The sequence below is a fragment of the Adelges cooleyi genome, unplaced genomic scaffold (genome assembly GCF_023614345.1).
Source record: "Adelges cooleyi isolate 19-005CV unplaced genomic scaffold, UGA_ACOO_1.1 ACOO_flye_CR_arks_rails_tigmint_CR_PRNA_9, whole genome shotgun sequence".
Taxonomy (NCBI): domain Eukaryota; kingdom Metazoa; phylum Arthropoda; class Insecta; order Hemiptera; family Adelgidae; genus Adelges; species Adelges cooleyi.
This window is the reverse complement of record NW_026096579.1, coordinates 12569913-12594757: the sequence shown is the minus strand read 5'-3', so window position 1 is coordinate 12594757 and position 24845 is coordinate 12569913. Positions and strand designations below refer to the sequence as shown.

At 32.3% G+C, this 24845-nt stretch overlaps 1 protein-coding gene across 1 annotated transcript; it reads right to left on the bottom strand.

The window, feature by feature from the left end:
- Nucleotides 1-875: 875 nt before the first annotated feature.
- LOC126846872 (tyrosine kinase receptor Cad96Ca) lies at nt 876-14211 on the bottom strand. Its single transcript, XM_050586707.1, has 7 exons — nt 13685-14211; nt 8562-8809; nt 4893-5498; nt 4557-4809; nt 4311-4463; nt 4070-4248; nt 876-1882 (listed from the first exon to the last, which is right to left on the bottom strand). The coding sequence occupies exons 1-7, from the start codon at nt 13767-13769 to the stop codon at nt 1373-1375; spliced, it is 2034 nt and encodes a 677-aa protein (XP_050442664.1). The 5' UTR covers nt 13770-14211; the 3' UTR covers nt 876-1372.
- Nucleotides 14212-24845: the final 10634 nt, after the last annotated feature.

Genomic DNA, 24845 nt, shown 5'->3' with positions numbered 1-24845 from the left:
AATTCCAATGCTAAACCTCCTATCCTGCTCATTATTTCATTTATAACTAAGGCTAGTTTTTTAATTTATTATTTTAATAAATTATTTATTTATACCTAAGTATTGTTGTATCTCTGTTATTTTATATTCTAACCTATTTTTATTTGTTTTAGTTTCAGAGATAAATTGTGTATGCAAAATCCTAATAAAACTTTTGTTGGCTTAATAAAATACCTTCCAGGTATGACTTATGATCTTTAGAGATTTGTTACATGATGAAATCGGGTCAGCGTTTTAGGATATATAGTGTGCACAAAATATAAAACATTTAAATTACATCTAACATCATTGAAAAACAGTATTTTCTCATCAAGTAATTTTCAAATCAATATACCTTCTCAGCTTCGCATTAAAGTAAAAATATTATAACGTGTAAGAAAAATTAAAATAAAGTATTAAAAAAAACATACTACAATTTAACAGAAACCACATAATCTGTAGGTATTTTGAGTTCTACACAACTGTAATGTGATGCTATATTTTGTAATATTAATTGACTAGAAGATAATATGACATTAAAGGAGACTTGTTAACAATTATCCAAATGCTTATATAGTGTTTTACAGGAGTTAAAAGTGAAGGCTTGCTTAGGTATTGCAAGACACATTTCTAGAGATTGAAAGAACATTCAAGAACACATAAGATGTCAAATGTATTAAACGTTCTTAAGCTTTCTTAAATTTGTATTTTAAAACCCAAAATTGAGCTAATATATATTTATAAAATTTCGAAAACTAAATAAATATAAATGTTTATTGTACGTAATACTATTATTTGGTATTACACAGTTGTAGTGAATTCATAACATACGTCTAACAAAACATATTTTTTAATACAGTACAAAAATTGAATCTTTGTTTTTCAAAAATAACGTAACATAAATAAAAGGCACGCAATAATACAATGTTTAACAAGAAAAAAAAAAGACTAGTGGCTTGCTATTTATAACAAAAATGTAAAATGTACAATTGCTCAATACCCAAAAAGGTATCAGTACCATATAGAATTACCATTGGCGAATTGTGTGTCCAATGGCGATTTAGCGTATAATACGAATTGATAATTATAACTAACAATAAATCCGCGCGAGTAAAAACGTATGTACAATTGTTACTTATTCGTTGCATCGTTCTTTTCTATTATAATAATAATTAAGCGATCATTAAAAATAGTTACCGCTAACAATATTGCGCGACCATAAACGGTTTATTATTTTGCAATTTTTTTTTTTAACGTATTATCTTGTACAATAATGATAAAATAATAATGGAACAGGTCGTGGTCGATTTCAACAAATTGTTCATATTAATAAAAAAAAAAAAACATTATATTTTTACAGTCGTTCGCCGCTAATGCAAGTGGTGATGTTGTAGTAAGCGTTGTCCGGGAACCGGTCGAGCTGAATGTAATCCGTTTCGGTGACCAACAGCTTGTCGAGCAGGTCGAGCAGCTCGCGGAAGTCGGGCCGCTCGTCCGCGCACTTGTCCCAGCAGTAGAACATGATGTTGTACACTTCGCGTCGGCAATGCTGAGGCTTTTCAAGCCGGTAACCGTCCCGGATGCGTTTCATCACGTCGGCCGCGGCCATGCCGGGGTAAGGCGTCGAGCCCAGCGTCACTATTTCCCACATGAGCACGCCGAATGACCAAACGTCCGACTTGGCCGAGTACATGTTGTCGAAAAGAGATTCGGGCGCCATCCACCGGATGGGCAAACGGCCCTCAGACTTGCGCTCGTACACCCGACTGGACGCCACGTCCCGGGCGAACCCGAAGTCCGAAATCTTGCACAGCCTGTCGTCGGTGACCAGTATGTTCCTGGCGGCCAAGTCGCGGTGGATGATCTGCGCAAAACAATAAATCAAACATTTTAGTGCTACAACAATCGTTAAGTCCACCGGCGGCAATCGCTCGGCTGACAATGAACTTCAGACGACCGGTTGTGTGGTCAACGCCATTAATTAAGAACCACAAAGTCAGGCAATACAAAAAATAATCCGACATTGTGTAAAAATAAACAGCTGTTGTAATTAGGGATAGTCCATTAGGAACATTAGTCCATTACTAGGAAAGATAACATATTAGTATGAAGCATTAAAGTAGAGGTTTTTAACCGATTTAAAAAAAAAAAAACGGAAATCTGGCATCTGGGATTTACTTAGTGTTTTACTCGGACGTGCGTTTTAAATTATAGCACTATAGAACGACCAAAAGAAAAAATCTAGTAATTAGAGTTGATGAAAATGATGCACGAAAAAATATGCATTGCTAACTATAGAAAGAATTTACTAACGAGAGTTCAAAATATTATATTACATCCTTTTATGAAGGCCACCTAATGCGTAACGGACTTTCCACTCGTAGCAGTATGTTATTTTGTTGTGTACATAATTGTAATGTACATTTTTGTTTAGTGTACTCGAAATAGTACACACGTGAATACTTCAAAATAACAATTCAAGTCAAGAGCAATAGGAAATTACTTAAAATGATTATACAGCTCAAGAACGGCAAAATGGACTATAAACAGTTTTAGGAAATCTATTAGAATTCAAGAGTATCCAAGATACTTACATAGGTATTATTTATGATAACTATTTCATTCTCTATAACACTTAAAGGCACATGGCCGTGGTACCTACTCTTATTAATGGATTCTAGGTGCGAACGACCTAGTTGGCAGTTATACGTCATATTTTGTATTAAATATATATACATATACATTTAATACAAGAATGAAATGTGGTCTATTGAAAAAATAAAAAAGATCTGCAATGTGTCCTGGACAGAATTGAACGCGAATAAAACATTTTAGCGTGGTCTATATTTTCATCGTGTTTTTATTAATTTTCTTTTATTAATCGCTCCGAACGCATGTTTTCCGGTTTTCGACCTGCCGTTTTTGTTACGCTTCTAAATTAAAAACGCATTTAAGGTGTATCGGTTTCTCAAACACACCAGATAGTGGGACCATCAGCCTTAGCGGTGTTCGGGACGTTTGCTGCAATGTCGGACATTGCCCTCGCTATTCAATGATTCCGCACAAAAATAAAAAAAAAAAGAAAATAAACGCATTGCGGACACACGGTCGGTGATAATAACGCTCAGTTCGGTTTAAACCAAAATAATAATAATAAAAAAAAAGGATTTTCCCTAAAAAAAACACGGTTAAACGGACACACGCCGTCAATCGACACGTCTCGTTCAGTTTAAATTTTTTTTATTTAAGCTCGTGCAAGGAATACAATAATTCTGATCACGATCCATCGCCTACGGGCCTACTCCCTCGCATGGCTAAAATTTTAATAATAAATAATACTGTTGATGATAATACATTATATAATTACCGCGGGAACTGAATAGGGCCACTGACCTTGCGGTGTAATTCTCGACGAGGAAGTCTCTCCATAGTCGGTCGGTTCCCCGTGCCTATTGTGCACCCTATTTATTTTTTATTTTTGTCTTGTCGACCGACCGTGGTAATTATTATTACTTGAATTCCACAACGGCCGCCATTTAAAATCCCGAAGCATTGTCAGTAACGAAAAAACAGAAATAGACGAACAATTAAGGGCATCGCTCTCTTCGACTAGGTGGTCTTACTCTTTGGACGAGAGGTAAAACGTTTATTTCTAGTTGACTGTCTTCGGCAGTTGTTTAGTGGGTCGAGTGCATCGGACACCAGGATCTTTAACGCGATAAATAAACCTCGTGGTCAACTGTACCTTACCCAAAGACATTGCGAAGTTAGGATATTATAATATACCAGTATTGGGTATCGTGGAAAAATCTCCTTGGTATTTTATCTATGAACAAAATTAACCGAATAGATTTCAACGAGGACTGAATTCCATAGTGGCGGTAAAAGGAAATATTAAAACGTTGATTCCTTGGCAATGGATAAAAACAAACGCATTTTTGATGGTAAATGCGGATAAAGATATCAACGGGACACTGATGAATTTGTGTTGTGAAGAAAATAAAGTTAATTATCGAAGTCGACGTCTCGTAATAAGTTCAATGTACCATACCCCTTTCGAAGACAAGAAGTCCATTCCTTTGGCGATCTGATAGCAGAACATAATGAGCTCGTGCGACGTCAACGAACTCGACCCGTGGGTGTTCGTGTAGTAAGTGACACCGCGAGAGTTTCTCAGAACGCTTTGCAGTTTGCCGAGTTTCGCGTACTCCATGACAACGAACAACGGGTCTGTGAACACAAAGTTGAACGTCAGCATTGCAATAAGCGCAGAGCTATCGAATAAACCTAACCTCTCTCGGTACAACATCCCAACAGCTTGACGACGTGCGGGTTTGGCTCCAGGGACTTCATGACTTGCAGCTCTTGCACCAGGTCCAGTCTTTCGCGTTCGCCCGCGTTGTCCTTGAGCGTTTTGACCGCGACGGTCATGTTGCCCTTGAACCCTGAAAATGATCGAAAGGTCAAAGCTAGCAAAATTCTAGTACCGTTTCGGAGCTCTGCAGGAACAGCCGCCGAATAACACCGATGTTACTTACCGACAATGTTGTACGCTTCGCATTTCCACACTTGGCCGAAACTGCCCTCGCCCAAAATCGAGCACACTCTTATGTGGTGCCTAGGAATCTCCCACGGGTCCACGGCGATGGTGTCCTTGAGCGTCGACTCTTTGCCGCTGTATTGGCCGCGCCCCGGATCCGAGCCCCAGCTTTCATACCTGGTGAAAGCCCTGGGTCCGCTCCAGTGGTGCATGACCATCGGATCGTCCGTTCTCGAGCTGTTCATTTTGCCCTGTTTCAACGTCGTGGTCGATATTAATTACAAATAAAGCTACACCGTGTACCGCGGTGATTTGTTCATTTTGTTTTACTTACGATAGAGTTGACTTTTTTCGACTTGACTTTGGTGGTGAACAATCTTTTCCGGAACATACAAGCCACCACGCCGGCCGCCGTCAGGAAAATGGCGGCCACCACAATGGGCACGAGTGCGAGGACAAGATGGTTTTGCACAGGTTCCTGGGTGGTGACGGTGGGCGGGCTGACCACGGTTTCCGACACGTTCTTGGCCGTGTCATTTGACTGTTTAACTATCGGTAAGATGGCTTGGGTGGAGGAATCGAATAAAGGCGGCGTAGTGGGTTCTATGGAAATTGACGTTTGAGTCGATACGGACGTTTGCGTTGGCACAGCCGCCTTTGGTAGCGTAGGAACTTTAGGAATCGGCGACGTGGCCACAGTCGGTCTGGCAGGTGTCGTCCTCGAAGGCGCCGGCGGTTTGTTTTGCGGGGGGAAAACCACCGGGAAGCCTCCGTTGATTGGCGGTGGCGGTCGGAACTGTGACGATAAGAAATTGGTCGGATGGTTGTTTGGCTTCTTACCTCCACCGCCGCCAGGTCCTTCGATTTTGGCCCAAACTTGAGTTTTAGACGTCAGATGTCCGTCGTTTATCGTTACGTACAAGTATATGTTTTTCCCTTCCTGTAAATGAAATAGTAAAATACAAATTATTAGTGCAAACGAAAAACGTATCCCAATTTACAGTGTTAATTTTGTACATTTAACGCACAAACGCTTAATAACTAAGACGAGCTGCTCCAAATTCGTACAAGAATTATATTAACGATTGTTGTAGATATGTGAATTTCATCAATTGCCAGAAACCAGGGATATACTCAGTAAAGAGATGTGTTGTGCCACACATTATGAACACATTAACATATATGTATACCTACGTATCTAATTTAGATCTAAGAAGAAGTGTTATAGTAAACTAATTAACTCAGATTAGTAACAATGAATTACTACAAAGCACGTAATTTTTCTTCGGCTAACAATAAATTATAATGTATAATATAACATGAAGTGTTTTTTTATAGATAACATAACATTTTATGGTAACTGTTATCGATGAGTACATTGCAAATGAAATATAATATAATACTTATAAATTATATTGTTTATAGTATATTTTAACTAATATAATAAAATATTTATCTTTTGCTTAAACAATCGAAGAGACAAGAACCAAAAAGTGTACTCCTACAAAGTTTGACAGGAGAGCAAAATGAAAATTGTATTTTAAATGTATTCTTGGTAGGTGTTAATTAGTTTGCTTGAAATCTCTTTCAAAAATTGATGACGAAAACTCGTTTTTAAAAATATTTCACTTCTACTCTATATGTTCTTTTGACCCTATTTTTGTTATTAAACGTACTCACAATCTAACTGCGTTTAAAGATTTATTTCAACTTTATAAGTTAGATTTAATTGTATTGAAGAAAACTAGAAGACATTCCTTTTCTTAGCTTTGTATCAAAACTAATAAAGAAATGTAACCCGTTAACTTATTATTGATAATTAATGCCGTTAAAATTAGTAATAAATAGTTATTAAAAATTGTCATGGCATTAAACATAAATAGAAATAGATGTAAATGGATAACCTACCATTTACAACTTTTATAATTAACTAATATAGTAATATCAAATGTTCAAAATGTATTTAATTAATTTTGTATTAAAATCTAGAGATAATCAAGTCTATAAAACATTTTCAAGTACAAATCTAATTAATCATGTATTTAAGTACCAGCTTAAATAATATTAAATGTCTATTAACTACTCGTACGTTGATAAAACTGATATAAATAATTATAGAACACCTGGTTATACAGAGTGATTAATTAAGGATGACACTAATTTTCTATTAAAATAATTACAATTTAGTAGTTTTTCTTTTTGGAGATAATTTAGTTTTAGGTTTAATATGTAGACTGGTTGACAACCAGTTTTGGATAATTAATTTTTGAACTTATTAAAGTTTAAAAAAAAGGAAAAAAAGTGGATTGCGGTAGAATAATGCGCGAAAATAAAAATAATTGTCTGTCCTAAAAATTAAATTTTAATAAATTTATAAGCAATCATCCAAAGCTGGTTAGCTAATAGACCAATCAAAATGAATGACCAGTCACAGTTAGAAAAATTAAATACATACGTCATCATTTAAGTGTCAAAATTTGTTAGAGCTCTAGAAAACACATTAAATAGTAAATATTATTAGTAATTTTGTAATACTATAAAAATAGCAATCACAAAAATATTTTCAAACAAAAAACTTACAAAGTTATTATAGTTTATTAGCAAAAATTTCTTTTTAAAAAACGAGTGACTTATCTTTAATGTACTACCCTGTATATGGTATTAACTTTAAAATAAAATAACAGCAATAATTATAATAGCATAACAATACTAATGAAATAATGGCTTATTGAGTAATAATAATAATAACTATGATAAATTAAATTCGAATGTACAAATAATAATATAATGACATCCGCAATCAAAATAGTAGCTACTGGGTTTGTAAGGTTTAAATTTATAGGTTTTTCTTTTATGCGCTTTATCGAAATACTTGCACGGTAGATAAAAAGGACGGCTTAATTACACTAATGGAAACGTCAATTAAAACATCGGTTTTTAGAATTCATAGAATAAAAAACAAGGCTTGACGTCGGACACTATAATTTATATACTTTACTAACGCTCCACCTCCACTAGTTTCCAAGCTAGAGATTTCTTGAACTGGTCTCATAGTCGTGAAAAGTTATGGCATATGTATACTTTGACGAGGAGATAAATGTTCGGATTACATATATACAATTTAGAGTTTGAAGTAAGCGATATTTAAAGGTTTTGAATTACATCCCAAGGAAAATAACTGTATAGTTAATCGCATGCATACAGCATGCATAAGTTAAAAAACAAATCATATTATACGATACGATTTGATTCTGTAATCGATGTAATGCAATAAAAAGAATAAGAACTAATCGATTATTTTTAGACGCAAAATCACCATATTAATATGCCTGGAAACCAATTATTTAAAAAAAAAAAAAATATATATATATATATAAATTCAATTTTATTTTTAATCAATATACTTCGACTAAACTCAAACACGTGTCAACGTATTACTTGTAGTTCGATTAATTTAATAGTTAAAAACTGGTTATAGACTATAGACCATCTGACCATGTAAAACATATTAAACAGTTTTTTTTGTTTCGTAAAGAAAAAATATAGTTTTTATACATCTTAAGTTATTTTATACAATTACTCTTTCAAATGATACCATAAACATACACACATTTGTAACATATTTTTAGTTACATTAAGTTTTTTTTTTTTAATTTTTAAATCATGGTTTGTGCAGTCGTGTACAGATTAAATTCGTTGTAAACGGTGTTATTTATAATAATTCAACGATTCTATTTTTTTTAAAGTCGTTAAAAATGTTAATCTACTGTGTTGACGATAAAGAGCAAAAATATTATAATATCTAATACATATTTTATTGGAGGAAATTGTTATAAAATGCACACGGATAATGAACCGGAAATTCTCAAGCAACTATCCATCTATTGTAACCGTTATTGTTATTTTGACTGTAGGATATACAATGTCTACTAGCTAACCATCTTATCGCTATAATGTAATACTTTATACTAATATCGCCGTCATCGGCATCGTTATACATTACCTTGGTAGTCAAAGACGTGTTGGTGGTGACTCTCCCGTTGCTGTCAATGGCGAACGGTAACGGTTCTTCGCTTTCCTGGATGATGTTGAATCCCGTGGAATGTTCCAGACCGTATTGCAGGGTCTCGTTGCCGACGTCCGACACCCGAACCCGGGCCACAACGGTTCCCACGGGAGCCGTCGAGTCCACCACCCAATTGCGATCCACCCATATTGTAGGCGGGCTGCCACCGATCAAATCACCGAGTCCTGCAAACCACAATACCGTCAGTTATGTTTTGTACAAGAGTATTTTAGTATTGCTCGACTGTTAGACAATATGAGGAGACACCCCCTGCGATCCTTTTGGGAGGGGGGGGGGAGTTTAAGCTTTCGAATTTTGACTTTAAATTCAAAGGTCGGTTCGAACCCGGCTGGTAATAAATGACGCGTGAACCGTAACGAAACCGGACTGCTGACGGCGGCCGTAACGTGTCGCACTAAGATTATACGCTTTCATTGTGAACGGGAAAAGATGGCGATTTCAGAGAAAAACGAACGGTGTAAGAAAGAAAATTATGTCGTTTTCAAAAAAAAAAACCCGTGTTATATATTATATTATATATATATATATATATATATATATATATACGGATATATCCGTGTATTGTTCATTAGCCGATGGAAACTCGCGCTCATGTAATCATAATACAGCGTAATATTTTTTTCGTTGGGGGAAAAGGCCGATGGCGTATTTGTTTTTGTTTCTCTGCAAGAGTAATATTATTACAAAAAAAAAAAAAAAAATAATAAATAAAAGACACACGATATATTATTATAACGACGTATATAGTGATTGTCAACACGGATATGTTATTTACCATGCAGATGTTTGATTTTATGTAACAAAATTGTCTTAGCGGTTTCCTGCTGGAGGCGACAGAACGACGACGTTCATATTTCGTATACTCGGTTTCTATGTACAAAAACGTACTCACAATATATCATAATGCTATTTTACTTTCAAACGTTTCGCAAACGTATACAATACACGGTGTCTTGATTTGTTGCCTAGGTACACACATTTTTCGTTGGCAAGATGGATTTTTGTTTTTAAATCAATTTGTTTACACCGCCAGGCGCCAAATTGGATATTTTTGTAGGTTTTATAATACACACGATGACCACTTACGCTTTATCCGAATGCAACATAAACGTTGTATTGTAAATCACGGGTAGGTACAAGTTAGCCAACGTGTGTATAATAAATGAAACATAAGGCAACCAAAATAAAAAGTTGTTGGATAGCGTTACAATTATTAAAAGTATTATAACGGCGATAGGATACGGTTTTATATGCACCAGTACAGCTGTTTGTTATTAGCATAAATCGCATACTGACTACTTAATTATCATTGAACCGGTGGTTATGCTTTCTGATTGGGAAATGTACAGAGCACAATGCTGTAAAAGAGTTACTTTCACATATTACCATTTCACGATTTACTATTGCAGTCTTGTCGGCGGTTGCACACAATTTCTTTATTTCATATCATCTATTGCCTACGAATTTTTAGAATAAAAAAAAAAGAAATATCCAGACGAATAAGATAAGTACACCATACAATAGAACACTTTTCCTCTGTAATAACTATTAATATACACAGTGAATGATTACGTGTGTAGATTATCTGATTCAATATTATTTTGGCTTTTTTTTCCTAAATATTTTAATTTGTTGTATTATGTATGTAGCGAGTGTTTTTTCGATTAATATGGTTTATGTTAAATCATAGATGCTAAGACAGTGTCTTACGTTCAGCTGATTATTTTGTAGACATTTTCATATAAAATATACACGGTTATGTTCAAACAGTAATACCAGAAGAGAATATGAAGAATATAAATTTGTATTTGGAATCCTTTGTGCGAAAAATTACTACAATTACTACAATATGATCTAATTGCTATAATTTTAAAACATCTATATATATTATTACAAATTAGTTTGAATAATACGTTTGGTGAGTTCTCTAGTTTTCAACAGGTTACTTATTTTATAAATTAAACTCAACGAGTTCAACTGGTTTGTTTACAAAATATGAAGGCCGTGCACTACGAATGTCAAGTAAAATGAACAAATTACTACCGCCTATGAAACTTCTAAGCATAACTTTGATTAATAAGGCAATAACAGACACATTATTCAGACATTATATAAGTTTCTTGTCATGGTGTGCTTAACATAGTATAATAATACATGTATTCTACTTATGGCGTGGCGTCTGTGCGTTCAACTAGATAGTAATGGCGTCTAATGGCCGACAGTTAATAATTATTATCGCTGACTGTCAGGAAACATAGTATGGAAAGACTATATGAATCTTCGGCGGCACTAGCAGAAATCATATTACCACTAATCGTCGCGTAACGAAGATGGTTATTTTAAGAGGATTAGCTTGTAGGAATTCTCACAAGTCATAATATGGTATTTTCATATCAAAAGATTAAACTAATACCGACATAGTTTTTAACAAAAAGCTTTAGTTAATCCGTCTCGACCATCAACTCTCCCTTTTGCATTTTTAGGACTCCCAATCGTCGTGGACCTAATCGTTCGAAAGTCTCAAACTCGAGAGTTTCTGCGTTTTCCAGCTTTTTCGCACATACTATGACAATATCTCCCGACTTATATTAAGTGCAATACGACCGCCGTTACCAGTCATGATCTTAACAATAATATGGTTGTTGTCGGTCGACCGGTCCGAACCGTACACGGTATGTGTGTATACTTGCACACAGTAAGAATTACAATTAATTTCTCGTGAATTATTATGGCGTACCATTACGGTTTTCTCTTTGAGCGCAGTCATTGTTTGCACGGTCGATATATCAGTGTCGAACGGTCGATTTTCTTCATATTATCTATAGTTGACGAGGACGGAAAGGATCGTCAAAAGACTCAGTTATAATATGTAACTGTATAGCGCATGATAGCATACCACCAAGAATGATGAATGCGTGCCGTTCTTGTGCGCTCAAGTCATCATCAAGACGTCTGTCATAGAACAACCAGTGGTATTTTTTAAAGTGGCATTTTCTCTAGTTTTTGAGGTTGTCCACATTAGAGTGCAGTCGTCGCTGGGACCTTGCGAGGTCGTTAATCCCGACAGATACGTTTGTGTACTCGCCGGTACTGTTTTTTAATAAAAAAATAATATAATATTATCCTTCGTACGCTCCTACGCACGTGTTATCCTTCAAAAAACGTTTATTCCGCCGAGAAAGCTTAAAGTATTGCTGATAATCCTCCCCACCCCACGTCCACTGACGATTGCTGTAATAAGAAGCACATCAGACTCTACTAAGGTGTTCACCTTGGCATCGTCCTATCTGCCGACGTACGGATTTCATGATAATAGTCACCCGGATACCTTGTTGATAATATTATTATTGATTAGACAATGTATTTTTTTTTTCCCAAATCACGTTTATGTAATTCCTTTGTATTGTGTTGACTAACGAATCGACATACTCGGAGATTTCGGATAACTATTGTTTGTCCGATTATTATATTTGTAATGTTATTACAACCGTTTTCTTTGGCAACAGTTACAGAATTGTTGAGACGTTCAACGGGATTTCGTCGTTGTCATCAGACGACCATAAATCCTTTCGGCTCCAATAGGATGTCATGTTTGTTAAAAGGTTTTTAATAAAAATATTTGTGAATGTATCCAATCTGATGAATATTTTTTTAACGCGTGGATGCATTTCCACCCGTTTTTTTTTTTATTATGTGCGTTTATTCGACCGGCAACAAAATCGGCATTAACCGTATTTCCTGTGTTTTTAATTATTGTTATTAATATTATAAGCAACGTATAATAAAATATGTTCTTGACTGGATTCGGTCCATGATTAAAAAGTGCTTCCAAGTTATTATCCGCTGTAAATTGTATGTAGTGTAATGTTTCAAGTGAGTAATTTCTTGTCCGGTTTTTTATTATTATCATTATCACGAGCTAAACGGGTTGAACGATAAAATAAACTGATTCGAACCGATTTTACAAAGAGAAAGGTTAATCTAGACACTAACATTTATATTTAATGTATTGGTTTCCATTTTGATGGAAAAAAAAGAAGTAGAAAGCTACTTCTTATCAAAACTTGAATATAGTCGTTATTGATTGTTATTTTTAAATCATTATTATCGATATCGTTTAATAATATTTATAACTTTTATTTTTGACCATGAAACGACTTCCAATGCTTTCCAAGGCTGGTTAATACAAATTTCAATAAAAAAAAGACCTGCCAATTTTATACTCAATTCTTCTGATCATGAAATTATTTTTCGTAACTAATAGTAAATATGTTTATTAAGTACAAACTTCCTTATAAATACTTTTGATATAATGTTTAATAATTAAACCTTTTAAGACTTGAGCCATTAATGCAATGTTAGCAATATACTTGCACGTTACGTGTGTGTCCTTCAGGTTCTTGCAATTATAAAATTTAAATAAATATATTTATATGGTTAATTGAAGAAAATAGTCGTTAAACTGCGTAGTAACGGGAAATAGTCGATCTATTAGAGGCCACAACATGTTTATTGTACAATATAATATTTTATACTCAACGATCGATACTCAATCAGCGCATATTATGATATTATTATTGTCGTTTTGATCATTTAGATACTTTCTACGAAGTAATAAAATCCAAAATTATTGAGACAAGAACGTTGCGTTCGGTGTTGTTATTTATTAATAGCGCTTTAAGGCAAACAGAGAAGTTGTTGGAAATCGAACCATTCGAAACGCGCTACTTTATATATATTATAATGGTGTCACATAATTTGATTATTATTTTACTGAGACATTTTGAGCGCCATAGTTTTGGAAAACTAGGTTTATTTGTTTGCAACACAAAATAATTTGCTCTGCGGTATTGCCGAACGGATTGCGTAACGGAATAGCGGGTGGGACGCAAGTGAAATCGTCGGCACAGTGATAAAAAGTGTGGGTTAATATTTGTAGGTTTCGATTTGGGCAAAAGCACAGCGGACCATCGATAATTGCCAACGGTAATAACAAATATTATTATTGTCTAAGAAAAATAGCTCAAGACCGCGTTTACCTGGGCCGGCAAAGAATACAGCAGCAGCGACAATGGTCACCGGTATCCATTTGACCGCAATGGTCGCGGCTGCCGCTGTCCTCATCGCTTTGCCGCGTTGCAATGGTCGCCTGCCGAACTGTGTTTCTTCGGGCACACCATAACGCGCGCGCGCACACACACACGCAGATATTACTATTATTACAATTATTATTATTATTATCACATTCGTCGAAATCACTCCGCAAACACACTTAACACTTTCGGTTCACACCACAAGACGTGGTCTGTGGAAAACAACACCGTACACAACAATAATTGTTGTTACACTCGCAACACACACCAGCGCGCGAAAACGATAAAGTTCATAATAATTGAACAAACGTAAATAGGAAGAGAGCGATATTAACGCGCGCCGTTGTCGGCCATATTGAATGCGACTAAGCAGAAATCTGACCCGTACAGACCAGCGTACGTTCCCCTGTGGAACCGACTAACCGTGAACACCGGAATACCTATTGCGGGCGAGCGCGGCTGCGACGGCGACGACTGCTGCCGCCTGGTAGTACCGACAGAGTTACCTGACCACTTTCTATCCACAAGACGTCTCCCACCATTATGTTTTGCTATCCTACGCCGTCGTGATCTTCGCCGTCGAGGAATTTCGGTCGTACACGGCGATCGCGGTTCGACGATTCAAAGCCAAATACACAATACACAACAACAATATATTATTATAATGTACAGCTACGGTAACGCGTAGAACGGAATACACGCCAAGAGCCGTATAGTTAGTATACTTGTGACTTGTCTATGCGTTTGAGTGTACCGTGGCTCTTTCCTGCGGCACATACTCCTCCAACCCGCGGCCGTTCATTGCAACCGGTCGTCTAAGTTTCCCAGTTACATAACAATAACGTGTACTTACTTTTTGTCATCTTATTGTTATGAACGCGTTAATACGGGAAAAATGAAATAATTTAACAAGTCCACCGCCACGAGTACCGTATTCGGTACTCGTGTGGTTTGTATGCTAGGCTTAAGGTTTTTAAGCATATATTTTTTTCAGAGGCTTTCAGTAACAATATTGGTACTCGCACCCAGGCTTTGGGTTTTGGTACACAGTTTTATGTGGCCCACGTGTACTCACGGCGCTTATGACCGTCACAACAAAATTAGCTCGGCCGTCAACTTTTATTTGTCGAGTTTGCTCGACAGCTATTTGCGAAGAAAAATTCAAAATTACATTTTTTGCTAACTTCTAAGTACTAATATGGTAAATATAGTGTATCGATAAAAATAATCATGGAGTTTTTTTCCAAATGGTTTTATGGGACGCTACACACCCATGTATAAAGGAGTGAATTTTAAAGTATGTACAGGCAATTTTTGACAAAATCTTAATTTAGACCATAAACCGTAGTGTAGACTCATCAACAAACCAATGACTATTCTCTTCAGGTTGTCTTTTTTTATCACTTTAAAATCTATAGAAAAAAGTATACTTTTTTTTACCATAAAAATAGTCTTATGCGAATCAAAACCAGTGTCTTGGAATTGTTGAAAAAAAAAAAAACTTCCACAAAAATGAAGAAAACTTTATTTGCGCCTAAACGTGTTAAAATAATTTGAAAAAATCCATTCATTTTAAGTAATTAAAAAAAAAAAATTAATCCTAAAATATAAGAAATGTATAGAAAAAAATTATAATGCTCAAAAATAGATAATATTCTTTTCTATTTTTCTATGAAAATTTGGTAAATTTATTACAATCAGCCTCTATTACTACTATAAAGAAGTACCATTACAATAATCTCGCAAACTCTGTATTTATACTACAAATTAGGTAGGTAGGTCCTCTTAAGTATGTATAGTAAAACAAAAGAGTTAAATTACTGTTTTCCTAAACTTTTAACTCATAATATTAATGTATTACCACAGTATAAACTATTCTGTGTTATTACTATTTCATCGTCCTCTTTCATTTTATATAACATTACATGAGACAATGTTATTATTTGTTTTAAGCGGATATAAAAAATTATTTGATTTACCTTTATGTAAGGTTCATTGACATTGTCCAGTGTATGTAGATAAGTGATAGTATTTATGTTACTGGTGTCAAAAAATAATCGTCTGTTAAAAGAAGAAAATTGCACTTGGCCTGTGGAATATAATATATATTATAACATACCTCCATAAAAAAGCATTCACAATAAAATTTATGAAATATCCGCTCATAATATTTGAACCATAAAATATATAACTTGTTATAACTGTTAAGATAATAAAATATATAATAGTAATATATACTAAGTATTATTTAGTTGCCGTTTCCAGTTCTCTTAACTAATAACAAAATGCATTTATTCATAATGTTGTTAACAGTATTATTCGCTCCAGAGATCTTGATATTTTTAAATTGTCTAGTTTTGTTGTTTTTAAATTAAAAATATTTTAAGGAAAACATATTTTTTCATTGGACATTTTTAAAGTGTTTTAAATGTCTCGAAAGACACTTAAGTTATGGTATTACTTTCTTTGTTTCAGAGAAAGCTGTTCAATGACCTTGAAAGCAAACATGAAAAATGAAAAGGCAACCAAATGTTCGTATACATTACATAATCTATTTAGAGAAACAGAGAAAGTGTCCTCAAGTTAACCTAAAATAAAAAAGTATGCCACAAAAGAAAATCGCCAGTACATATATAAATACAATATGTAAATATAAACGTGACCAAAATACTTAATAAAGCTTTGCGAATTTTACAACGAATTCACGAATAGTATGTGTAATATATGAATATATTCAAGAAAACAATTATATTATATGTTTAATGTAATATTATGTATATTAAGTAGTACAAATAATGAAATTTTATTTTTATGAAAAAAAAATAATAAGAAAACGCGATAGTATAGCGTTATAACGCCGTGGTGTATGAAGTAATGCAACTACATGTACCTACCTACATACTATAACAAGCGTATAGTCTTACAACAAAAACGGCGTTTTACTATTTAACGTTTACAATGTCAAATGATAAGACCAGTTTATAAATTAAGGAAATTCAATAAATTATTTTTATGTTAAACGGGAGATTTTTTTTATTATAATAAATATATTTATTGTTTTACAGTCTGTCCAGTTCTGGCTTCTCCGTTTTGTTCTAAACCTCTGTCATTCTAGATAGATAAATTCAATTTTACATTTTACATATTTCCTAATTAAAAAAAAAAAATAGAATTGATGTGTTGGGTTTACATAATATTTTGTTTGGTAACCCAGTGTTGACTAAAGAAGTCCAAGTCATAAAAGAAGGATTTTTTTTCTTTTGGCAGCCTGCCTATTCTAAAATAAAACAAAATGCTAGCGACCCATAATCGTATTGTATAAAACAACTAGCAAAAACATTTTCAAAAAATACAAAATTGTTAAACTGATTAAGCTACATGAATGAGAAGAAAACATACATTTCAACCAACAGGGAATATTGTATTTAAAATTGTAGAAAGTGGAAACGAACAGGGTTGATCAAATGTCTATAATAATTTGTTACCATTATTCGTAATCAATAGTATAATTTTTCAGATACTAGTTGATTCATTCACACATAGCAACCTGGAAATTGGATACGGCACGAGTGTAGTTCTTCTTTTGTTTCTGGTCTTTCCATAATAATACAAAAAATTGATATAATTGTGTATGCTATAGCCTATAGCCCCACTAGATCTACATACTTTTAGACATTAAGTTATAAAACTTACCTAAAAAAGTTAAATAAAAGAAAAGTTTCCACTTCTTCTGACAATATTTTCTTGGGTTTTCAGAATATACCAGTACTATCACAATATAATATCAGAGTATTAAACGTAAGAAATATATGACGCAAATTGGGAAATAATTAGACTATTTTTAACACGTTCACTACCGCAGTACTTTTCAGGAAAAGCCAACTCAATTTAATCATATTGTATTATTAAAAACTCTAATTATAGTACATAGTTATCATCAAAATGTAAATAGAATGTGTTTTTTTGGCAAGTTTAAAACGTACGAGCTATCATATAGTCTTAGGTGTCTTAGGCAATAACGCAAACTACGAGTTATCTCGTAGTTGGCAGTCAACATGTTAATAAAGTGTTTATTTTAAATATATATAATTTGAAGAGTATGTACATTATTTAGGTGTTTTTTCGGTTTGGAAAGGGAAGAGCTGAATTTTTAAAAAATATTTAACTCGTTAAAGTACCTTTTAGGTACGATTTCTGATCTATAGACTTGCTACATGAAGAAATCGGCTCAACGGTTTAGCAATAACATGGGTCTATGCGACAAAATAGAAAAAAAATGGAAAATACATTGTAAAAACAATACTTTTTCAACACCACATCGAAACTAAAAGTGATAGTTTCTCCAGACACAAAAACACTATTTTCAAGTCCATTGTACCTTCTCAGCATCTCAGTGACCTCATACGTTTTTAAAAAAAGAGTAATTTAATTTTTTATCACGTATAAACTTGCAGTGGACATAATACCTGTCATATTAGATATATCTGTATAATTCGCTCTAAGTAATTGGGACTGTATGTCTGTATGTAATATATATATATATTTATAACTTTCGTTAGTCGTTCTATTTTAGAGTTTTGTTTGAACACATGCTTATGTGGACTCACACATATTTATACCATACGTCGGGAACTAACATGCTATATTATAATAATTATATTATACATAATATATTTACGTTTAAAACAACCATTGTGCCTATAACATTTTATTTCATAGCTCTTTTTTTTTACCAAAACAGTACGACCCAGTGTAAAATTGATAAAGTGAAAGTTTATATTTAAACATGTATTTCTGCTAATGAACACAATTATAAAAATTAAAATCATTAATCACCAAATATCTAGTCATAATTAATTCTTCAATGTCACGTGCAGATATGTTTAAAACAATCATAACTGTGTGTATATAACAACATCATCCAACGTGTAAGCATTATAGTAGAATAGATACCAAGTCCTATATATTGTAAGTCTTATAAAGCCAAGAATGCTCCTCATAATATTGCATAATGGGTCAACAAACTCTAGGAAAATCATATTATCGGTCGCTGACAGTTGTAGTTATTATGCTGGACAACGAATTCGCTAGGTCATATATAATATAATATAATATAATATATGTGTATTTATTTAAATAAAAAAACGCACAATAGTGTACTTTTTACAGTTAAGACAAATTTGTATGATCATAATTATACTTATTATCCATGTTTCATGCTTCAACAATTACAAAACACAGATTAAAGGTCCATTAAAAACGTTACAAGGCCACTGTCCATTAGATGGAATTATAAAAAAACACATTTGGTTATTCTATTTCATGGAAATCAAAAGTTTATGTCTCAAGTTCATTGACATAAATTATACACGTATTCAGTATTTAAGGTATTTTATTGTTAATATAGCTAATAGGTTTGAAACAGATCCAAGGCTACACATAGTAATAATTGTTGTCTGCATCTTGCGTGAAATTCTAAGAAAGTTAGTAAAAATAAATAAATATTGATTCTGATTACCTGTACACCATGACAACGAAAATTAATTAATTTCTTTACTATGGTTAGGTTGGTTAGGTGCAACCACGAATGTGACTGATAAGTGATCACGTTTATAAGACGGATGGCGATTTTGTTTTCAAACAACTTTAACCTTATGCACAAGCGGATGTAGGTCATAATATAAGAAATCAAGTGAGATGAATGGTAACAATGATTTAGGCTAATTAGTTCAACAATAATTATTATCAGTAATTTGTAAACGATAGCATTTTATATTTTTCAATAACAATTGTAATTTGTTGGTCTCCCGATAGTTTTTGATTAAAAAAAAAAAGTTTAAACACTTTATAATATAGCATAAATTAAATAATAATCTTATGAATTAGAGGTTTTATATTGTATTGTTAATTCATTATTCAAATTAAATTATTATTGTTACAGCTTTGACTTATAAAATAATAACCATAACTATGTTGATTACATATCAAATTAAGTAGAAGTTGATTAAAATTAAATTTATTAATAATTTAAAGTGTTGGCTTATGATTTTCTCTTGTAGTACAATATATCACTAAGTATTTTTAGAGCACGAGTCGTAGTTAAAGGTCGACCTTTGCGAAAACAATAACAGGTCATCTGTATCATAGACCAACGAGAATAACATTAAAATTAATGTCAAATATTTGTCGTCGAATATAATTTAATGGTAAAATATGTACATCTGAACCTTTTGTAATGTGTTTTAACAATTGTTAGATAAAAAAAAAACACATGCGTTAAAAGTCGAGAGCGGTGTAACATTCGTTGTAGTGTCGTTGACACCAAATTATTAGTCATTTTTTTTTTTTTTACAGGAAAAAATTAAAAATCAATAATCTCGTGACCATATTATTATTGTATGCATGTTTAATTATATAATTGCATGTAAAAAAGCAACGTGAGATGTAAAACGTACACGGTATTCACTATTTACTTACAATTAGTTGCGAAAACCATCCTTACCTGCTGGCAGACCATAGATCACGACTCACGTGCCCCACGACACGTGACAAGTGGTCGACCTCAGTCTTTCTCTCCGAGAATAAAACCACCTCTGTGTACTTACTTAATGAAATATGCAGCGGGGCAGAATTTTATGAATACGGAATAAGCATAATGAATAATCCTCACTGTTGTCGCGTTCTGTACGGCGATAGCCGATAAAGGGTTATGTAATGACTTAGTTTAGTTTTGTATATAGATAGCGATTGCAATTTGTCTACCGACCACCAAATACTCTACATTTATTTTTTAATGAGCTGTATTTGTTGAAATAAAAATAAATGTAGATTAAATTTAAGTTGCAAGGTTTTTAGAATCCCAAGCTCAATGCAACAGCTGTACTCTATTGTGCTTTAATACGACCAACTTATAAGGATTTTTAATCTGTGTTTTTCCCTACCGGAAAATCCTTGAACTGTAAGGATACCACTCTTTGGAATATTCCACAAAAATGTCATAATTCAAAAATATATCTATAAGCAATTAGTAAAAGTAAAAGTAGTATGGGGTAATTTTTTTTTCTTCAAATTATTTGCAAATTTATTAAACACATTGGACCTTGAGTGTTTCTTTTGTAAGACCGACTGCAATGTCAGAGGTCTTATTGTAAATTTATGAAGATAAACAAAAACAATAACTGGTTTAAGCCATAGTAAAACATTAGTACACGCAATAGAGTTAAAATTTTCCGTATTTGTGTTCATATGGCACAGACAGTAGAGTAATAATTTGTTATTTTATAAATTATTTCATTATTATTAATACGTATATTAAAACTGAGGAAGTCGTAATGTTCAATAAAACAAGTTTTGTTTAAGTTTACAGTCGAAATATTACAGTTCCGTATTTTACATTACACATAACTAATATTACTATAACTATTAAAATATATTAATTACACATACAGATAAATAAATAATATTATCTATATCCGTATTTGGCTGTTCATCTGATATTTCCAAAACTGAAAACAGTTGGATGTTGTCAAAGAAATTAAACGTTGGTTGAAAAATTTAAACTGCCTTTGGTTTCATTTAAGTTTAACTGCATTTTTTTTAAAAAATAATTTTTCAATATATTATGTATTATAAATATTGATATAATAAAAATTATACTTTATTAGTTAATTCTGTGAAATTAATAATGTAATATTGTTTAAATAAAACTACAAAAAAGGCAGGTGCATAGGTCATAGTTAGACAAACACGTACTTAAATATACGAGTCATTCATTGATAACCTGTTCATCAATATACATTCAATATTATAAAATATATTAATATGTTATATTTGTAATTGAGTTCATGGCTTTTGGTTCTTCTTTAACATACAAAACGCATACGAAGAAATATACAATTTTTGTAGCTCAATTTGGTATTTTCAAGATAGATAAATAAATTCGTGTGGCATTATTGACCGGGATTATAGCTAACTTGGTCCTCACCGGTCGGCCTAGTGGTGTGGTTTGCCGCTAAAAACCCGGGTGGTCACCCATCCGGGATCAAGCGGTACCAGTCGCAGCATAACCTCAGGCGCCTTGCGGCAGCTGCGGTGTCCACTGCGCCACACCGTACCAGTTCAAGATAGATAAGATGCTGTAATGAAATGTGAACTTCTAATTTTGATTAAAGTAGTCATTATAGTTGTTAGTATTAGAACATGGTAGTCATGGGTGTTACAAATTAATTCAAGGGTTTTCAGTAATCAAATTTAAAAATCAGATTAAATTAAAAGTAAGTTATTTCAGAGTTTCTTTTAGTGAAAAAAAAGTATTATTGTAATTTTAAACAGATATAAAAACAAATGTATAGCCTTTGTAGGTTAATATTACAACTTAATATTATTATATTTATACAATATGATTTTAAAATTAGCTACATTATTATTAAGACTCGTACATTTGAACTAACTTAAACTAAAATAATTTTATTTTTATTATTATTATTTTATAAGTTCCGAAATAACAGTTATAATACGCTAATTTATATATTATTTTAAAATCGAGGTTTGACAAGAGATTAAAAGTTAAAATATATTATTAACAAAATGTTGTTAAAGTATTATCAAAGTACAGAGAATAAAATTTAAAATATAAGTAAAACATTGTAAATATTTTCATAATACCTTAGCAACATTTTGTAAATAATATTATTGAACATTTAATGCGCTACTAATACATGATTTTAAAGTATTTTAAATGTATTAAAACTTATTGACATTTATAAAATATAAATATTTGTGTGGCTTCAGTAGTAAAATATAAGTAAGTACATTAGTACATAGTATTTAACATTTCTTCTTGAAATGAGTAGGATTTATTTTGCTGTTCAAAGTACATTCAAATATTTTATTGAACTTTTTTTCTTCGAAAGATTCTTGTTAGTAGTTCTTAATCACTCGAATATTAATTTACACTAGTTTTAGAAATTTAAAAAAACTTGACATGTACAATATTCCACTATAATCATAACTATAGCGGTTCGTTTAACATTAAAGTTTGTACTGTTTAACACTGATATTAAGCTAATGCTGTGTGCATTCGTTTGCCTTTGATAAAGTTGTTTGTTATTATTGGATATGGGTTTACATTAATTTATTAGTTAATGCGTACCTATCATAAAGCTTTCTTTATGCGCAACTATTTATAATAATTTCATTTTTGTTCAGCAACAACGTGAGAACACACGTGAGTGGAAAGTAATAAAAAAGGCATACATTGTGCTTATTAAAAGTTACTGAACTAAACCAAGCGCAATTCGTGTTATTATGATACACTCGAGAAATAGCAGTTGTATAGAATTATCAATATCCGGCCTTAAATAAACGCAGTGAATTTTTTGTCTCCTAGATAAAATGAAAAAAAACCTTTAAAATTGTCTATGAATATTTTTCATATTAAGAGCAAATCTGATGATTCATATTATGTCATATTAATTTGTGACTAATGATTGATTTTCAAGATGGCAAAAAAACACATCACCGATAAACACGGTACATACCAGTTTTCGACTGAAAACATATTTTGTAAATATATTTCAATAATAAAATATAATATGGCAGTTTTGAATTTGGTATGAAAAGCTGAAAAGTCACATTGACCGTAAATTTTTTGTTCTTTACCATAATGCGGAAGAAAGAACAAAAAGTGGTTAGGGAAATGTGTGAAAAACTAATGATTTTGATGAACTAACCAACTAAAATAATCCGTAAATTTCTGACGTCCATCGCAATGATTGGAATGAAAGTTTGCATTTATTTTACATGTCTGCTATTATCAAATTTACCTTAACCACTCGACTAATTGGTTTTATTTAGTATATATTTTTTTTTATATAGTATATTAAGTTTTTATTTTATTTTAAAAAATGTGTAAAATTGAAGTATGATATAATTAAACTTACCCTAAGGTATCAGAATTTCTTCTGATGAAAACATGAAAAGTAATATTATATTAAAAGCAAGCAAGAGATAAATTCTAATAAGAGCATGGAATAAAAAAGACACGAAGATATTAGGTTTGATATTCGGTTAGGTTAGGTTAGGTACATCTTATTCCAAACAGAATTAGGTGTTTTAAACAAATGTTTTTTTGTATATTTTCAAAGTAGACTTTTTTAAAATTAAATATTATCAATGGTTACCCTCTAATAAATACTAAGCAATAACATAATTAATTCAATTTAAACGCTAAAATTTATTTTTATTATGCAAAATTATTGCAAAAACAAGAAAAACCGACTTTATTTAACTGCCATCTCAATTAAATTGTGATGTATTTTTTAAAATTTAAGCTCACACACATATGTATAAATTTATTATATGATGGCAATTTATTTTAATTAAAAAAAAAAATGACTCAAATTCCGGTTTGAAGACTTAAGAAACATAAATGATTTTTTACATATTGTAAATTGTTCGTTCAACCGTTGTATTATTAAATTTCTAGTATATTTTACTAAACCACATTTTGGTTCGATGAAGTAAATTAGTAGATAATGAATGTTAAAACACGTGTTAGTGAACGTCAAAAACAACTAAGTATGATGATGGCATTTCCTTTTAATGAAAATATTTTTGGCGTGAGGCCTTTTAAGGTTTCAGCAGTTACTGTGTCAACATAATAATATAATATTGTTGACTAAATGATCGGCACGAGCCAATTTTAATTATTTTAAACGCTGCAATAGTTAATTAAAGAGTTCAAAATAATTAGTGTTTGAATGCTCTATGAATGTCGCAGTGAATTTTAATAATGAAGACCCAACACAATTACATAACACATTATATTGAAGACCAAGTATAATATTTTAATAGTATTTTTATAAGTGAACATTGGCCGAATATGTTATATGCCCGTGACCTAAATAAATATATTTTTAACACCTTTTGTTTGAAATCTATAACCTATGAGATAATTGTTTTCTGATATAGATCATCCGTAACACATAATACATAATTTAATATTGGTTTTTTTTCAAAAAATACACGTGCAAAGGTCTTAAAAATTATTAATAACTAGTTTAATTAAAATTTACAGGTTTGAATATAAAATTATTTTAGTGTAGGT

Bases quoted from the DNA above. Each gene is read 5' to 3' on its own strand.
- LOC126846872 (XM_050586707.1), bottom strand. From the start codon at position 13,769: ATGAGGACAGCGGCAGCCGCGACCATTGCGGTCAAATGGATACCGGTG. The intron at 4,464-4,556 runs GTAAGTAACATC...GATCATTTTCAG, and splicing joins CGAAGCGTACAACATTGTCG to GGTTCAAGGGCAACATGACC. The intron at 4,249-4,310 runs GTTAGGTTTATT...TTGTGTTCACAG, and splicing joins GGGATGTTGTACCGAGAGAG to ACCCGTTGTTCGTTGTCATG.